The 16,969-nt window shown below is 42.6% G+C and overlaps 1 protein-coding gene across 3 annotated transcripts in view; it reads left to right on the top strand.

Moving 5' to 3' along the window:
• The window catches only part of bi (T-box transcription factor bifid), a 215,667-nt gene that overhangs the window by 62,978 nt on the left and 135,720 nt on the right, over positions 1-16,969 (top strand). For all 3 annotated transcript variants that reach the window (XM_017900427.1, XM_017900426.1, XM_017900425.1), the window contains exon 3: positions 13,883-13,996. In XM_017900427.1, coding sequence (XP_017755916.1) covers positions 13,883-13,996 — 114 coding nt within the window. The remainder of the gene's footprint in view (positions 1-13,882; positions 13,997-16,969) is intronic.

Genomic DNA, 16,969 nt, shown 5'->3' with positions numbered 1-16,969 from the left:
ATCAACCCCGATCAGTGACCACGAAGTAGAATAAAAGTCTGAAGAATCACCCACGTCGTTAGGCTGCCATCGAGCAAGAACCTTCTCAAAGCAGCTCGCCAATATTCTCAAATAACATGCTCACCCGTAATTAGAAAACCGTAGCGATTATGGTGGTGATGTAGCGAGCTGCGCAATCTGCCTGAGCATCGGACAGAAGCTGTAGAGGCGCCGGGCGTGGAGGCACGCAAGCTAGCTCGCTGCCGGCCGATCTACAGGTGTCCTAGGGAATCGTGGGCTCGCGGCGACGTCTAGTTTCTTGGATTCCGTGGGTTAACTAGACGGGAGGCCGCGGCGGAGGCACGAACAGCCGGCCCGAGGCGGCCGCCAGATCGGCCACGGCCGATAGAGCCGTAACGCCGAAAATTAGCGCCGTCTGAGAAACAAATACGGGCCAGGGGCGGACGGGGGTCCGGCGAGGCGGCGGAGGCTATCGAATAAAAGGACCAAGAGGAACGACGCCGGCGAACGAGGACGGGACACGGTCGGAAAACGAGTGGGACGAGGACGCGAGCGGAGACAAAGGGAAAGGGAGAAGAATTTAGGGACGTGGCTGCTCACCGCGCTTATATCGTGCCCCTCGTAGTCGTCCTCGTCCTCGTCGCCGTCGTACCTCCTCGTTCTCGCACATCACCGCGGGCTCCTGAGGTTTCCTGGAAGCGAGAGCTCGCTTCCACCTGCCACACACTGCGGAAACACCGAGACCGCCAACTGTACTGGGTGTTCTCGAAGTTTCGCTCAGTTGCTCCTAGTTTGCTACTTCGTCCGTTAGCACGTCCAATTTTTGCGGTCTAGATAGAGATCGATCGCGAGTCTTTCGTGAACTGGTCGGGTCCAGGGTTTGATAACGTTGGACGATGTTTGCGATTGTTCGATGATAGGGAATTTGCAGGTTCCAGACCTCCTGTCGTGGTTAGAGAGGTCTGTTAGAGCAGTAGGAAAGGATTGGTTGGTATACTGGGTGTTCTGGAAGCTCATTCGCGTTGGGCGATGTCTACTATCTAGGAGAGCTGAGAGATTTCAAAGGAATCGGGTGATTGAGCGTGTTGAAAGTTTAGCCAAGTCCTCGTGTCTTATCTTTTAGGTTGGACGTCATAGATGTTGGAGCTTTTGCGATTGGGTACTTGTTAAAGGAGCAGCAAAGGATTGCCAGGTTTGATGGCCAAGTTATACTAGGCGTTCTGGAAGTTTGGTATTCTTGAGAATGGGGTAGACTAAGCTTCGGAAGAATCGTGAGCTGTTCATGAACTAGTCTCACCAAACGGTTGAGTCAAGAATCGAGTACTTTGATCTAACTTTGAGCTGTCATGTCTGGCTAGGTTATAGACAGGATTGTCTGACTCGGGTGCCCAGTTATACTGGGTGTTTCGGAAGTTTGATATTGTTGGGAATAGGGTAGACCAAGCTTCAGAAGAATCTTGATCAGTTCATGGACTAGTCTCGCAAACGTTTGAGCTAAGAATTGGACACTTTGGCCTAACTTTGAGCTGTCATCTCTGGCTTAGGTTATAGACAGGATTGTCTGACTCTGTTGCCCAATTATACCGGGTGTTCCACAAATTTGCTCATGTCTTACGATTGCGAGTGTGACGAACTAGTCTCATCAACCGTTTGAGCAAAACATTGGGTACTTTGGCCTAAGTTTGAGCTGTCATGTCTGACTTAGGTTATAGATAGGATTGTCCGACTCTGTTGCCCAGTTATACCGGGTGTTCCAGAAATTTGCTCACGTCATACGACGCTTGCCTATGTATTCAGGTGATTTCCAATATGAATTCTGATATGGAGGCCAATTACTGCTGGAAGTAGATTATCCGAGAGCACATACTCGAAGTCGTATGAAATCGCATAGTCGAAACTGATACAGCTCGTTGCGACAGTCGAACGAATGTCACGAGGTGTTTAAGCACGCGACATTGATAGGTGTGGGATTACGGAACGGATTGTTGCGGAGCGCCATAGGAAGACGTCCTAGAAAACTGCAGTCCTCCTTCGTCTCTCCGTCATCCTTCACGCGATAGATCGAACACGTCTGAAGAAACTTTATTCCGAGAACGCGGCTACCGCGAATAACCCTAGAGAGACTATTAACCCTGACACCTGTTTCGAAATGACACCAATCTCCCCGCAACGTGACCGGACCAGCCATTCAAAGTAACTCCTCTCCGCCGACAAAAACTCCCTGAAATCAACCTTTCCCCCCCGAAACGCAACGAATCCTCCGCAGAGCCTACAATTCCACCAAAAAACGCGGCAAAACTGCCGCGATCCCGACGTTCCTGGAACCTCTTGGCAGCGCGCTGCCAACCGAGCGCGAGGATACTCGTGTGTCTTATAAAATCATAAGGCCGAACACGTGTCCGTGTTGGACGAGAAGCGGCGCATCGGAGCCGAATTTCTTTTCCCGTAATCTGTACGGGGCCCATTAAACCAGGGGGACGCCTCGTCGTCGAAAGGAATGTCACGGGGTTACGCCCTTTCTCATCGACCGAATCGGCCCCCGATTCCTCGGTGCTCGTTAACGTCCCTAACGTCGTCTCTTCCGACGCCGACGAAGACGCTCGGGCAACCTTCCGCCGTCCCCTCCCCCTCTGCCCCCGCGTCCTCTTATCGACCGCTTTGAAAGTTACAGTTTTCGAGGGCCCGCGTTGAAAGAGGAGCTTTATCAGACGATTTACAGCTTTCAGCAGCCTCGTACGACGTCGTTGGAACAGATAATTTGCTCATCGGCCAGCCACACACCGGAGTTATGCGACCGGGGGACCGGCGGGGACCGGGCCCCCGCTACCGAGCGCCCTATGGCTGGATCTATCGGCTATCGCCGTTAGGATCGCGCGTCGATTCTTCCGTGTCTTCTCGAAGATTTATATTTACCGTGGACTGATCGCACCTCCGAGTCAGGTACAAAGTGACGAGCAGGGACAGCGCTGGGTAAAGGTGTTCCCGAAGTCGCAGGGGCCTTGTTTACCCAATCCGGGAGACGGGTCTGTTCTTGACTTAGGGGTCTAGCCGAGTTTCCGCGCGATCCGGGAACTTATGAATATGTCTATTGATTTTCGGATCTGTTTAATTCACAGCCGACCCTCCCCCTACCCCGTTCGCCTCTTCTCCGGCCGATTTCTTTGAAACTCGGAGACGAAGTTGCGAGGGAGCAGCGGTCTAATAACCAGGAAACGTATGTCCGTTTCCCTGGCTGTAAGTTGCATAACTCGTTGTAATTACTCGGTGCTTGAAGCGTAGAGACTTTCTCGTGGCTCTTCTTCGAAGAGGAACTTGTACGAGTGATTCCAAGCGGTATATGTTCACGGTGGTATGCGATAAATCCAGACATTTACGTTCGCTCGATGCTTAGTCGATCCTACGGTTCCAGCGTGGTACTTCTTCCTCTTTCAGCGAAGTTAGCTGTACGCAGGCCTACGCGTTGATTTATTCATGCCCGCCGTTGCTGGAAAAACAAAGCTTCAGCGGAGGAATGATCGTCGGCCGGGAAAAAGAAGCGGCCGATGCGGTGTGCTCCAAGTGTTTCACCGGGCACACCGGGGTTCGGTCCCCGGATTCGACGCCGGGCGTCACACCGTCCTCCCGCGGGATATTTTGCCTCGCATGGCAGGGATAATCCGGCTTACCGTCCTTTCGCGTGCTCCACGTGAACGGGCATCGATCCTCCCTTCGTCACGAAATTCGGCACAGTAGGCAGATGCTACCGAAAACCCCGCAACCGCCTTTAAAGTCGCCCTCTCCTTGGGACTCTTCGGCCTGAAAAAATTGCTCCGTGATCTTCCATGGACCTGACAATTCTTCCGGACGTCCCTTTATCCACGACATCTTTTCTCCGTACTCCTGTGCCAGTTTCGGCTTTATTCAGACTATCCAGAGGCACCTCTGTTATATACCAACGTTATTTTTCCTTTTCCATCTTTTTATTGCACCTCTATCTTACGTTGTTCATCTTCAGGGACAAATGTTTTAAAGTGGACATAAATATATTTAATTTCTTATTCGTTTTATGTAGATGACAATTTAGTAAATATTCGACGAGGTTTTTCTTTCATTGTTATGGGGTTTTATGGTGAATAATTCTCTAATTGATTCTAATTCTCTTTTCGCTTGTAATATTCGTCATTTTTAAATATGTACACTGAAGAGTATGCCTGAAGAGATTTCCTTAGAAAGAAATTAATCTTCCTGTTTCGTACCTGAAACTAGAACTACTCCAAATTTTTCTTCACTTCAAATCTTGCTCTATGAGATAACATTGAAAATAATATCGAGATATAAAATATTGAGATAATAATGAGATAATATCGGAGATAATAATTAACAATGAATAGTTCTCAAACTGATTCTAATTTCCTTTTCACTCGTAATATTCGTCATTTTTAAGTATGTACCCTGAAGAGTTTAAAAGGAAATTAATTTTCCTGTCTCGTACCTAAAACTATAACTACCCCAAATTTTCTTGACTTCAAATTTTACTCTGTGAGATAATATTGAAGATAATATTGGGATATGAAATATTCAGATAATATTGAAGATAATAATTAATAACGAATAGTTCTCCAACTGATTCTAATTTTCTTTTCACTCATGATATTCGTCATTTTTAAATGCGCACCCTGTAGAGTATCCCTGAAGAGTTTAAAAGGAAATTAATCTTCCTGTCTCGTACCTAAAACTAGAACTACTCCAAATTTTTCCTGACTTCACATCTTGCTCTATGAGATACTATTAAAGCTAATATTGGGATATATAAATAATATAAAATATGTATAATATAAAATATCGAGCTAACATTGACGATAATTAATAATAATAATAAGGCAGCTGCCAAATAACTAATCGAACAACCATACACGGGGGCACCACAGATGTTACAGCCCTGAATAAGTCAAGTGCAAGTCAGAGGTCCCTATTTAGGTCACAAGTAATTCATTTTTCAGTATTGCATATCCCATCATCATTGATCCATCGATATTCCCCAAACAAGGCACCCTAATCACCCCTCCCCACGCCCCCCTCCAAGCCTACCTTTCTCCATTTCACCTAATCCACGTTTAACAACCACGATCGTTACCTAGCCAAGCTACTCCTGTTAATCCAAGGTCCCCGAGCGTAATCCAGGCCTAACCCAAAGCCAGAGACTGCTCTAATCCCTCCCCACGGACAATCCTGCGCGGCATTCGTAGAAACTCGCCATAAAACCGGCCTACCCTTTCGCCCGGCGCTCGCAGTTAGGATCTCTAATTGATTATCAGACTCTTAGGCCCCGAAACAATGGATCCGGGCGGCGGATGTCCACGCGGCGACATCCTGACTCGTATTTATCGGCGAGCCAGGCCCGGCGGCCGTATTGTTCGTGTACGTTCAAGGGGCCAAGCCACGAAGGTGCTTTCTCAGACGCTACTCGTTTATGGCGGCTAATTACCGTAATTGGCCCGGCCGTTATAACGACGACGTTTAAGGATACTCGCGCCGTTAGCATACAAAAGTACAATAATTCGAAGGGGGCGCACCGGCGATTTCTCTTAAGGCAGTCGCAGCTTCCATAATGGCGTACCAGCGTTTCTCGTACGTGCGCTCTACTCTTTTTGCCATCTTTTCGAGCCTGCCCCCCACCAACACCCCCCGTCTCGCGCTCGCTGGCCGGGGCACGCCGTTCCAGGGAACGGGAACCAGGCGAGGGCACGGTGTAAATTGGAACGTTCGGATTATAGCTGCCGATCCGCAGGAATTTTAATTCCCTCACCCCCCTAGAGGAGTATACTTATCCCGCGGGGTTTCTCTCCCCCACCTTCCAATCGCGTGCATCGGTCACCTGATTGAATTTTTCGGCACATGTGGTAGGGGGAGGAAAGGGGGGCAGTGGGGACAGTATAACGTTTTTCATTTTTGGCAAATTTCGTGGGGTTGTTGCGTGTGATGAGACGTATTATCGGCTGTTATGCTATTTGCTAGGTGCATTAGTCTCGTGTGCAAACTCGTGGACTGAATTTGAAGAGCATTTTGTGAGAGTGGATTTTTATTTATTTTTCGCATTGTTATAGTCTGCTATTTTGTTATGGTCGTATGGGTGTAGCAATTTTTACATGTCAAATTTTAATATTTTTATATATATTATGGAAAAGTTATAGGTTACTGATCATTCTAACCGGTGTCAGAAAAGCGATTAATTTACTTGCCATACTTGTCATCAAATTAAATTTCTAGGACTCCAAGTACCTGTCTTATCAAATGTAATAATCATCCTAATGACACTTTGTCCACAAAATTTATTAAAAACCAAAATTTACAAGTTTCACTGATGATATTAAAAAGTTTGCAATTCCGAATATTTAAAAATCCAAATTTGACACGTGGGCAGGGATGAGTCAATCCTAATTGGAATAAAAATCCCAAAATTTAAAAAATCCAAAGGGAGAAATTGAAATATCTCAGAAGAAACGGAGTAGTAGTTGTTTCACAGTGCCCTCCAAAGGGGTACGAGGACCTCTGGTGTATTCGCAATGGAAAAAATATTTCCCAAGAAACCATAACCTTCAGTTTACCGATTCAAAACGGAATTATTGGAAGCCTCGTGTCTCATCAAATTTAATAATCATCCCAATGACACTTCGTCCACAAAATTGATTAAAAACCAAAATCTACCAGTTCCACTGACGACATTACAAAGTTTTCAATTCCCCCCCCCCTCAAAGGGGTACGAGAACGACTGGAAAAAATATTTCCCAAGAAACCATAACCTTCAGTTTACCGATTCAAAACGGAATTATTGGAAGCCTCGTGTCTCATCAAATTTAATAATCATCCCAATGACACTTCGTCCACAAAATTGATTAAAAACCAAAATCTACCAGTTCCACTGACGACATTACAAAGTTTTCAATTCCGAATACCTAATATCGCAAATTTGACACGTAGACAGGTATGTGTCAATCCCACCTAGAACAAAACTCCCAAAATTAAAAAAATGTAAGCAGAGAAACTAAAATACCTCAGAAGAAGGGGTGTGAATTCGCCCCTCAATAGAGTGCCCCCCGAAAGGGGCACGAGAACGACTGGAAAAAATATTTCCCAAGAAACCGTAACCCTCAGTTTACCGATTCAAAACGGAATTATTGGAAGCCTCGTGTCTCATCAAATTTAATAATCATCTCAATGACACTTCGTCCACAAAATTGATTAAAAACCAAAATCTATCTGTTCCACTGACCACATTACAAAGTTTACAATTCCGAATACCTAATATCGCAAATTTGACACGTAGACAGGTATGTGTCAATCCCACCTAGAACAAAACTCCCAAAATTAAAAAAATGTAAGCAGAGAAACTAAAATCCCTCAGAAGAAGGGGTGTGAATTCCCCCTCGAATATAGTGCCCCCCCCCCTCAAAGGGGTACGAGAACGACTGGAAAAAATATTTCCCAAGAAACCATAACCTTCAGTTTACCGATTCAAAACGGAATTATTGGAAGCCTCGTGTCTCATCAAATTTAATAATCATCCCATTGACACTTCGTCCACAAAATTGATTAAAAACCAAAATCTATCTGTTCCACTGACCACATTACAAAGTTTACAATTCCGAATACCTAATATCGCAAATTTGACACGTAGACAGGTATGTGTCAATTCCACCTAGAACAAAACTCCCAAAATTAAAAAAATGTAAGCAGAGAAACTAAAATCCCTCAGAAGAAGGGGTGTGAATTCCCCCTCGAATATAGTGCCCCCCCCCCTCAAAGGGGTACGAGAACGACTGGAAAAAATATTTCCCAAGAAACCATAACCTTCAGTTTACCGATTCAAAACGGAATTATTGGAAGCCTCGTGTCTCATCAAATTTAATAATCATCCCATTGACACTTCGTCCACAAAATTGATTAAAAACCAAAATCTATCTGTTCCACTGACCACATTACAAAGTTTACAATTCCGAATACCTAATATCGCAAATTTGACACGTAGACAGGTATGTGTCAATTCCACCTAGAACAAAACTCCCAAAATTAAAAAAATGTAAGCAGAGAAACTAAAATCCCTCAGAAGAAGGGGTGTGAATTCCCCCTCGAATATAGTGCCCCCCCCCCTCAAAGGGGTACGAGAACGACTGGAAAAAATATTTCCCAAGAAACCATAACCTTCAGTTTACCGATTCAAAACGGAATTATTGGAAGCCTCGTGTCTCATCAAATTTAATAATCATCCCATTGACACTTCGTCCACAAAATTGATTAAAAACCAAAATCTATCTGTTCCACTGACCACATTACAAAGTTTACAATTCCGAATACCTAATATCGCAAATTTGACACGTAGACAGGTATGTGTCAATTCCACCTAGAACAAAACTCCCAAAATTAAAAAAATGTAAGCAGAGAAACTAAAATCCCTCAGAAGAAGGGGTGTGAATTCCCCCTCGAATATAGTGCCCCCCCCCCTCAAAGGGGTACGAGAACGACTGGAAAAAATATTTCCCAAGAAACCATAACCTTCAGTTTACCGATTCAAAACGGAATTGTTGGAGGGCTCCGGAAAAATCGGCGGAATGTTCGCTTTTTGATTCCCCGGTTGGACCAAGAGCTAATCTCAGAGGGCTCTGTTGGCAATCTGTTGCGGTCTGTTCGTCGGCACCGCCATGATTGCAGCTCGCGTACGTAAGAACTCGTTAAAATCCGAGGCTGGAGGTTGATTATTCGGTACGGCCGGCCTTCGACGCCGCCTAAAACGATTTCCCAGCATGGAAATAGGCGGTCGCTGAGCAAGGTGGTCCGGAATGTTGCCGCGGAATCAATGTCAAAGCAATTGAACCCGGCTGGCTGAGGGCGTTCTTCGGATTTTATTAATCGTGTTATGTCTGCCGCGCGAATCACGAGCTCAGGCCGCCACGGAGTCAACAAATGCTTATCATCCTCCGGTTTTTTACCACCGCACGATAGCACCTAGTTTTTGCGACCGGCCAGTTGCGACACACGCTCTTTTATCGGCCATCCTCTTCTGGACGTTAGATTATCCACGAGAGTGCTCCATCCTTCGTTACGTAAACCCGTGTGGAACATGCTTCATCTCGAGAAGCAATTTCGGTGTCTCCGTGTTCGTTACAGCACGAGTCTCGCGATTAGTCCCAGTGTCCAAGTTTCCCTTCTTCGGCTCCACTTTCCAGCCGGGGTTCGCTTCTTCGTTACATAAAGCATTCTTTGCTTCGTTTCAACGACCACTTTCCTCCTGTCCTCGCGTCTCCCTCGGTTATCCTCTCTGTACTTGCTTCTTTTAGGGTACCCTGACTTATCGACTCACAGATCCTCGATTCTACAATTTCAATTTCCTGCACACTGTTTTCACGAGTCTGTTATGTGGAATAATTTGTAGGGAAGAACCTTTTACTCGGATATTCGGAATATTGTTCATAGCGAGTGTTGAATCAACACTTTGACTGCAACGTTGCGTTATTTTGGTGTTCCTTTCCTAAGTTAACACTCTGTGGGCTCCTGTAACTTTCAAGTTACATGCTAATGTATGGATATTTTATTAAATACTGCATTCAACGTTGTCGTATTGATCACTCTAGTTCGCGATTTTTCTTTCGGTATATTTATAATTAATTTTACAATACCTCCCAGTCCATTTTTAAAAATTTTAATTCTTTTTCATTTACCGGTTATTCGATCATGATGAGTTAGGTCCCCTATGGCACTCTATGACTTATTTTCTAGATGGCGTGGAAAATTATCTTGTCTATCTGTTGCACATTATCTTGGCACAGTAGTACAAACGTTGTTAATTCAAACTTGCAATATGAATTCGTTATAAAATTGTCAAAACTACTAAATTTATTGGTTGATATTTGTTGATTTTATGTTACATACAATTCTTGTAGCCAAGAAAAATATATATTCGGTCCATAGAGGGTTAAATTAATTTTACGAGTTTCGTGTTTGCGTTATTCTGTTCTGGTTTTTGGTCTGTCAAAACCAGTTTTCGCCATCCTGTAATACTATGAAGTGATGTTCACACTGGATGTTCATTTTATGCGTTGATCTTTGCAAGAATGGATCAGTTTCTTCAGTTGTCAACACCTTTAAAATATTTGTTCAAAATTCCTGCGACGAAGCGACGAATGAAAAGAATTCGTGGCACACTGTAAAGGGTTCGCGTGTATGTAGTGGTATTATTTTTATAATTCTTTATTACAAAACATGTGGTAGCTGTGCAACTAGTCTCTGGTCTCTGCAATTACGTTAGAGCGAGTCAGGAAAACACAGAAGATGCCCAAAGTGCCAATTGTCCACTGGATGTCATACCTATGTCTAGATACACAAACTTCCAACACACAGATAGCGATTTGCAATTACCATCTTAACAACATTTATAAATTTTTTCCTGTAAAATTTGTGGAATTGTATAGGGTGTCCCATGTAAAGCTTCGTTCTCGATTGTTACCTAAAGTATAGTTCGTTTTGAAAAATGTTTTAAATGAAGCTTACCTAAGAATTTTGTGACGATCATAGTCACGCAGATTTTCAGAAAAAATTCGTTGACTTTAATTTAATAACAAAGGAATCATCGTCATCGTTCTTTAAAAATTTCGTCACACGTGTGCACTATGTCATGGTGCATTTCAGAGTGAATTAGATGACCTGTAATGCTTCGTTCAAGATGGCTATTTATTTTCGGAAACTCTTTATTTCCGTTAATAAAATTACATTATTACAAGCTTCCTCGATATTCCAGTTATTACGCTTCGATTGAATAATAAAAGAATCATCGTCGTCGTTTTATAAAAATTCCCCAAAATAATTCTCCCGTACAAAACACGAGATGCCAGGCCCGATCAAGGCATGGAAGCTTTACGTGGAAGCTCGGCTGCAGGATGGAGGCAAGGTTCAACGTCCAGACGTACCAAGAAACATCCATCTTGCACGAAATCGAAGGATCATCGCTCACGGGCCACTCCCACAGTTTACGCTTACCAACAGGCCTTCCCAGCGCCTGGACGTTTCAATAAAATTCTCACCTGCGCTCTCCGCGGCGCGTCGGAAAGCTCAATTAGGCCCCACGGCAGCTCGCAGCGGGCCCTGCGGAGTGCGCGGTGCTTGGCAAGAACCGCCGCCAGAGGTCTCCGCGAGCGATTCCGCGTGGCCGGGGTGCAGTCTGGGTATTTTCGCGAAGCCGCGGCATTCTTCCTGTCGCCCTTCTGCCACCGCGACGTCCCCGTGGGCTCTGGAGAAAAAGCGAAAACACGCCGAAATGCCTGGCCAGGCGTTCCCCGACGCGCTCGCGCGACAGAAGGCGCCCTTTCTTCCAGCGGGATGATAATACCACGGCGTGCACCGAGTGCCTCCCTAACTGCCGGCCGCGTGCTGATGCCCTCTCGCGACAAGATCCGCTTTTTATCCGCCGGGAACGCGCCTCGAGCCTCTGTCACAGCGGCCACGATTGACTCGTGCACGTTTCTATTCCGTCGGCATTCCGATGAAAATCCACCGGCTAAGGCCTTTAATTCTTCCAGATTTTAATAGCAAATACGAGCAACGTGTATTTATTGCCTGCAACGCGAGCCGATCGAAGCGAGTGAAAGCTGAGCTACGGATCGACGAATGGTCTCGCGTCGACGCGCTCGCGTTTTGATGGATGCGTGACAGGGTCCCGCAGTTGCTGGCTCTAATGAGCTGCATTTCGGGTCACTTGCTTTTCTTGCTTTTGTTCTCGAATATGGTTGATGGATTTGTGGGTTTGCTTCGGGTCAGATCGTTTGGCAGTGGCTGTTTTAGGTACTTGACAGAGGTAGGAAGATGGGATGGATGGGTCTTTAGGCATGAGTATGATAGAATATTAATATGTTGTTAATGTAGAAGGTATAGTTGATTTTGTAGGTTTTGTTGATAAGTATGTTGATTGACATTTGGTTCGAGTTGAGTTAGATTTGGTTGATGTTAGTCCAAAATGTGTCACTGGGTGTTTTCGCGATTAGACGAGTCATTTGGATTGAGATTGATCGAATACTGTTATGTATTGTTGATAGGTATAGTTGACCGATAAGTGGTACTGGGTAAGTTAGGTTCGGTTGATGTCAAGCCTTTTGTGAGATCAAAACGTGCCACTGGATGCTTTGAGTACCTATTTGGCAAAGGCTACAGACATTTGGGTTGGACGTGTCATTTGGATTAAGATTGATCGAATACTATTATGTATTGTTGATAGGTATAGTTGACAGATAAGTGGTACTGGGTAAGTTAGGTTTGCTTGATGTCCGGCCTTCTGTCAATTCAAAACGTGTCACTGGGTGCTTTGAGTACCTATTTGACAGAGGCTGCAGACATTTGGGTTGGACGAGACATTAGAATATAGCAAGATTGATTATTAATATATAAATAATATAAATTGTATCGTTAATGGACACATGGTTTAAGTTAGGTTAGGTTTAGTTGATGTCACATCTTTCGTGAGTTCAATATATATCAGTGGGTGTTTCGGATATCTATTTGACAGTGGTTAGACGAGTCATTGGAATTGAGTATAATTTAATATTAATATATAATTAATGTAAAAAGTATCGTTGACGAATACGTAGTTTGAGTTAGGTTAGGTTTGATTGATGTCAAGCTTTTTGTGACTTCAAAACGTGTCACTGTGTGCTTTGAGTACCTATTTGACAGAGGCTGCAGACATTTGGATTGGACGAGACATTAGAATATAGCATGATTAAATATTAATATATAAATAATATAAACGGTATCGTTAATGGATACATGGTTTAAGTTAGGTTAGGTTTGGTTGATGTTACATCTTTTGTAAGTTCAAAATACATCAATGAGTGCTTTGAGTACCTACTTGACAGCGATTGTAGATATTCGGGTTGGACGACTCACTAGAATTGAGTATAATTTAATATTAATATATAATTAATACAAAAAATACCTTTAATTTTGCAAGGCTTGTTGATAAATATGTTTACTGAACATATAGTGAAAATTTATGACTCTGATCACTTGATGTTCCTTTGCAAGTTTCAATCGTGTCAATGTATGTCTTGATTAACTATCTGGTAAAATGTGCTGATACATACTATACCTACCGAAGGAACTCGTAGAAATATACTATACGCATGATCCTTCAGAACAGAATATTTTACGCAATTTATGTTAACCATGCTCAATCGCTAAAACAATATCATCAACAATACCTACGTCTCTGTTAATACTTAGATAAATTAAGTAAATTACCGTAGCTTCAAAATTTATTTACTAAAAATTGCGCGCGACGAGAGGATACTTAATTTCAGTCTATCCCATCCGCGACTAAATTATTCGAAATTCATGCGTGTTAGGCAAGTTGAAACATCTTAAACATAGCTTCGCTCGCATGACATGTCTAGATCATCGTGCATGAAAATCTCATAGCGTGTTAGGGGTTAAGTATTATAATAACACTAGAGCTACCGACCTGTAATGCGTATCAAAATACAATATACATAAATAATAATAATTAAAGCCTGTAATAAAAATAAATAAGTACACGGGATCGGGTTCTTATCGGAATAAAAATCAATAAATACCATCCTCGACGCAAGAAACTATGCGTCGCATTTGCAGCATGGATAAAAATAAACCTGGAACAAGTCATTTTAGCCTGCCCGGTAATCCCGGTATTAATTTCGCCAGGAGACACTGAACGAAAAACCTGAAAGCATGCGAAGAAACCACGCGAAACACGGCGTTTTGGCTAATTTCATACGTTTAATGTAAATCGATGCCCGAACACCGTATGTTTAATTCGTTAATCGTATCCCAATTGGAGTAATTACCGTTATCTAATCGAACTGTGTCTGTTGATCGGGGGTTCCAGGCAGATGTTCCCTCAGATGAAGTTCCGAGTTTCCGGACTGGACACGAAGGCCAAGTACATCCTCCTGCTGGACATAGTCGCCGCGGACGACTACAGATACAAGTTCCACAACAGGTAAGGGCCTGGTGAAACTCGTAAAAGCGTAATTGTCACGGATAGGCCGTACTAACGATCCGAATACTTCCATGAATCGCGATCACGAACCGCCAAGCTGTTGCGTCGAAGCTTTCGTGACGACCGCGAACGCGGAAATTAATGCAATTACCCGATTACTTGTACGTTCCCACTTCCTTGCCGATACTCTCGCCGTGACGTCCTCTCCCTCACTCTCCCTTGCTCTTTCTCTACGCCATGCGAGATTCTTTTAATTTTCTTTCTTCCATTTTTCTTTCCTTTCTTTCTTTCTGGCATTATAATTTCTCCATTTTTTAATTTTCTCCAATTTTCTGCAATTTTTCCATTCGTCGTTCGAGATTTTTTCTTTTTTTCCGTTTTCTTTTAATTTTTATTTTTGCATCCCCTTTTTGGTTCTCTTTTGTAAATTGTCCAAGATTATTTTCTTTCTGTCTATTGTTTTTTAATTTTAACTTGTCTCGACTTTTTCTTTTCTCTTGTATTCTCCATTTATGATTGTCTACTTTCTTCCTTTTTTTCCAATTTTTAGTTTTTCGCCCCCTTTCTGGGTCTCTTTTGTAAATTGTGCAAGATTATTTTCTTTATGTCTATTGTTTTTTAATTTTAATTTGTCTCGACTTTTTCTTTTCTCTTCTGTTCTCCATTTAAGATTGTCTAATTTCTTCTGTTTTTGCTAATTTTTATTTTTCACCCCTTTTGGTTATCTTCTGTAAATTATCCGAGATTTTCTTTTATTTTCTGTTTGTTTCACTTTTAATTTTAATTTATTCTCTCTCTTTCTCTTTCCTTCGTCATATAAGATTTTTACTTTCTTCCATATTCTTCCAATTTTTATTTTCTCTCTTTCTCTTTCTTCTTTGTCCGTCATTCGTGATTTTTTAATCTTTTCTTTCTCCCATTTTAATTTTTCATCTTCCTTGCTCCATCTCTCCCCTTTGCTATCCAAGATATCGTTTTCGTCTTTTCTTGAAATTATAATTTCCTTTTCCTTTCTCTCTTTCGTTCGTCATGCCAAATTTTTCCATTCCTTTTCCTGCAATTTCAATTTTCTCTCTCCCTCACTCTCCTATTCGTCGTACACCCTATCCTCGTTTACCTACCCCCACTTTTTCTTTCCGGATTTCGAAATCAATTTAACTCCAGGACGAGCTAAAGACTGGCTCCCTTCCCCCCACCTATCGTCTCGTAATTTTCACGCCAAAATTTTCGAACCGCGTACCGTTCAATTTCCCCGGCGCGAAGTTTATGTCCCGAAATGAGGAGTTACCAAAACACCGTTTATCCCCGATAGTGCAAGGCCTGCAATTTCAGCCGGCACTTTCCACAGGAAAAAGATTTATACTTCGAAATTATCACGTTCCAAAGTTCGATTACACAGCGACACTTTCGTCTCCCCGAGTTAGCGCCTGCTGCTTACACAGCCCGAAATTGCAGCACCACGCGAAATAACGAGCCTCGTATTGAAGCCGGCCATTATCCCCGCGTATCGATTTATAACTTAACTCTCCGCTTTCTCCCCGGGGACGTCCACGTGTCGGAAATCATCGTCTCTGCGTTAATCCGAATTCGATTAAGCCGCGAACACGATAAGGGCGATCTTTTCGCGGAAAAATCGAAGGATTTGGAAGAATCCGTCGCGTGACCTGTGATTTTAATTTATTTTCGTGTAACGAGTCGAGGGGGAGAGAGAGAGAAAGAGAGAGAGAGTGTGAGTGAGTGAGTGAGTGAGTAAGTGTGAATGTGTGCGTATGCGTGTGAGTGTGCGTGTGCGTATGTGTGTGTGCGTACGAGTGTATGTGTGCGTGTGTGTGCGTGAGGTATGTGTGTGCGTGTGTGCGCGTGAGGTGTGTGCGTGTGTGTGTGTGAATATGTATGTGTGTATGTGAGGAAAGGAGGAAATATTTTATTTCCGCGGAATTAATTGTTAAATTTAATGAATTTAATAAATTGCGATTGAAGGGGTTGAACGAGGTATAGTGATCACGAAGGATGGAGGGTGCTCGATGGCCGCTGATGCTTCCGGTCACGCTGTAATCCTACTTCGATATAAATCTGTAGTAAATCAGAGTGATATAAAATATGGAATTCTATAAAATAATAATCGCGCCGCGTAAATGATATTATTAACGTGGAGTCGCGTTAAAGAACACGATATCGATTACATAAAACGTAATGAAAGACGCGATGCCGATAAAATAAATCACAATGAACATTTACGAGCAAATTTAAACGGCGAAGATCGAGTCATTTTTATTTTCTAATTATTTTATGAAAATCGGAAGCAAGCAATTTTTCGATATTTTTTCATTATCGATTTAATAAGCGATTACGATATTCAATAGCGTCGAGATTAAGATCACAAAGAAGATGGAATTTTAGGAAGTTCGATATACAGGGTGTTAAATTATTTCGGGTGATGAAATAGGATCGCGATGATAATTAATTAATAAAATTGCAAATTTTTTAGTCAACGTTGGTACAGTAATAGGTTAACGATGTAGTATTTCGTAATATTTATACCTGAGAGTATAATTAATCATAGTGAAATTTTTTTGCAAAAGTTGTGACGGAATTTAATAAAATAATTTTTCGCGAATTAAAATATTAATGTGTAAGGTAGTTAATAAAGCAGAATTTCGCAATATTAATATCCCAGTGATACTATAATTAATCATAGTGAAATTCTTTTTTAAAAGTTACGACGAAATTTAATGAAATATGTTTTCGCGAATTAAAATAGTAAAATATTCACGATACTGCACTCTTAACGTTGGTACAAGAAGAGGTTAATAACACAGTATTTCGCAATATTAACAGTTCCGTGACACTATAATTGATCATAGCAAAATTTTTTTTCGAAAGCTACGACGAAATTTAATAAAATATTTTTTCGCGAATTAAAATATTAAAATATACAGGATACTACTGTACACTTAAAATCAGTAGAGCAAG

This window comes from Eufriesea mexicana, unplaced genomic scaffold (assembly GCF_001483705.2).
Source record: "Eufriesea mexicana isolate 0111107269 unplaced genomic scaffold, ASM148370v2 scaffold1223, whole genome shotgun sequence".
NCBI lineage: Eukaryota > Metazoa > Arthropoda > Insecta > Hymenoptera > Apidae > Eufriesea > Eufriesea mexicana.
This window is presented reverse-complemented; position numbering and strand designations above follow the sequence as displayed.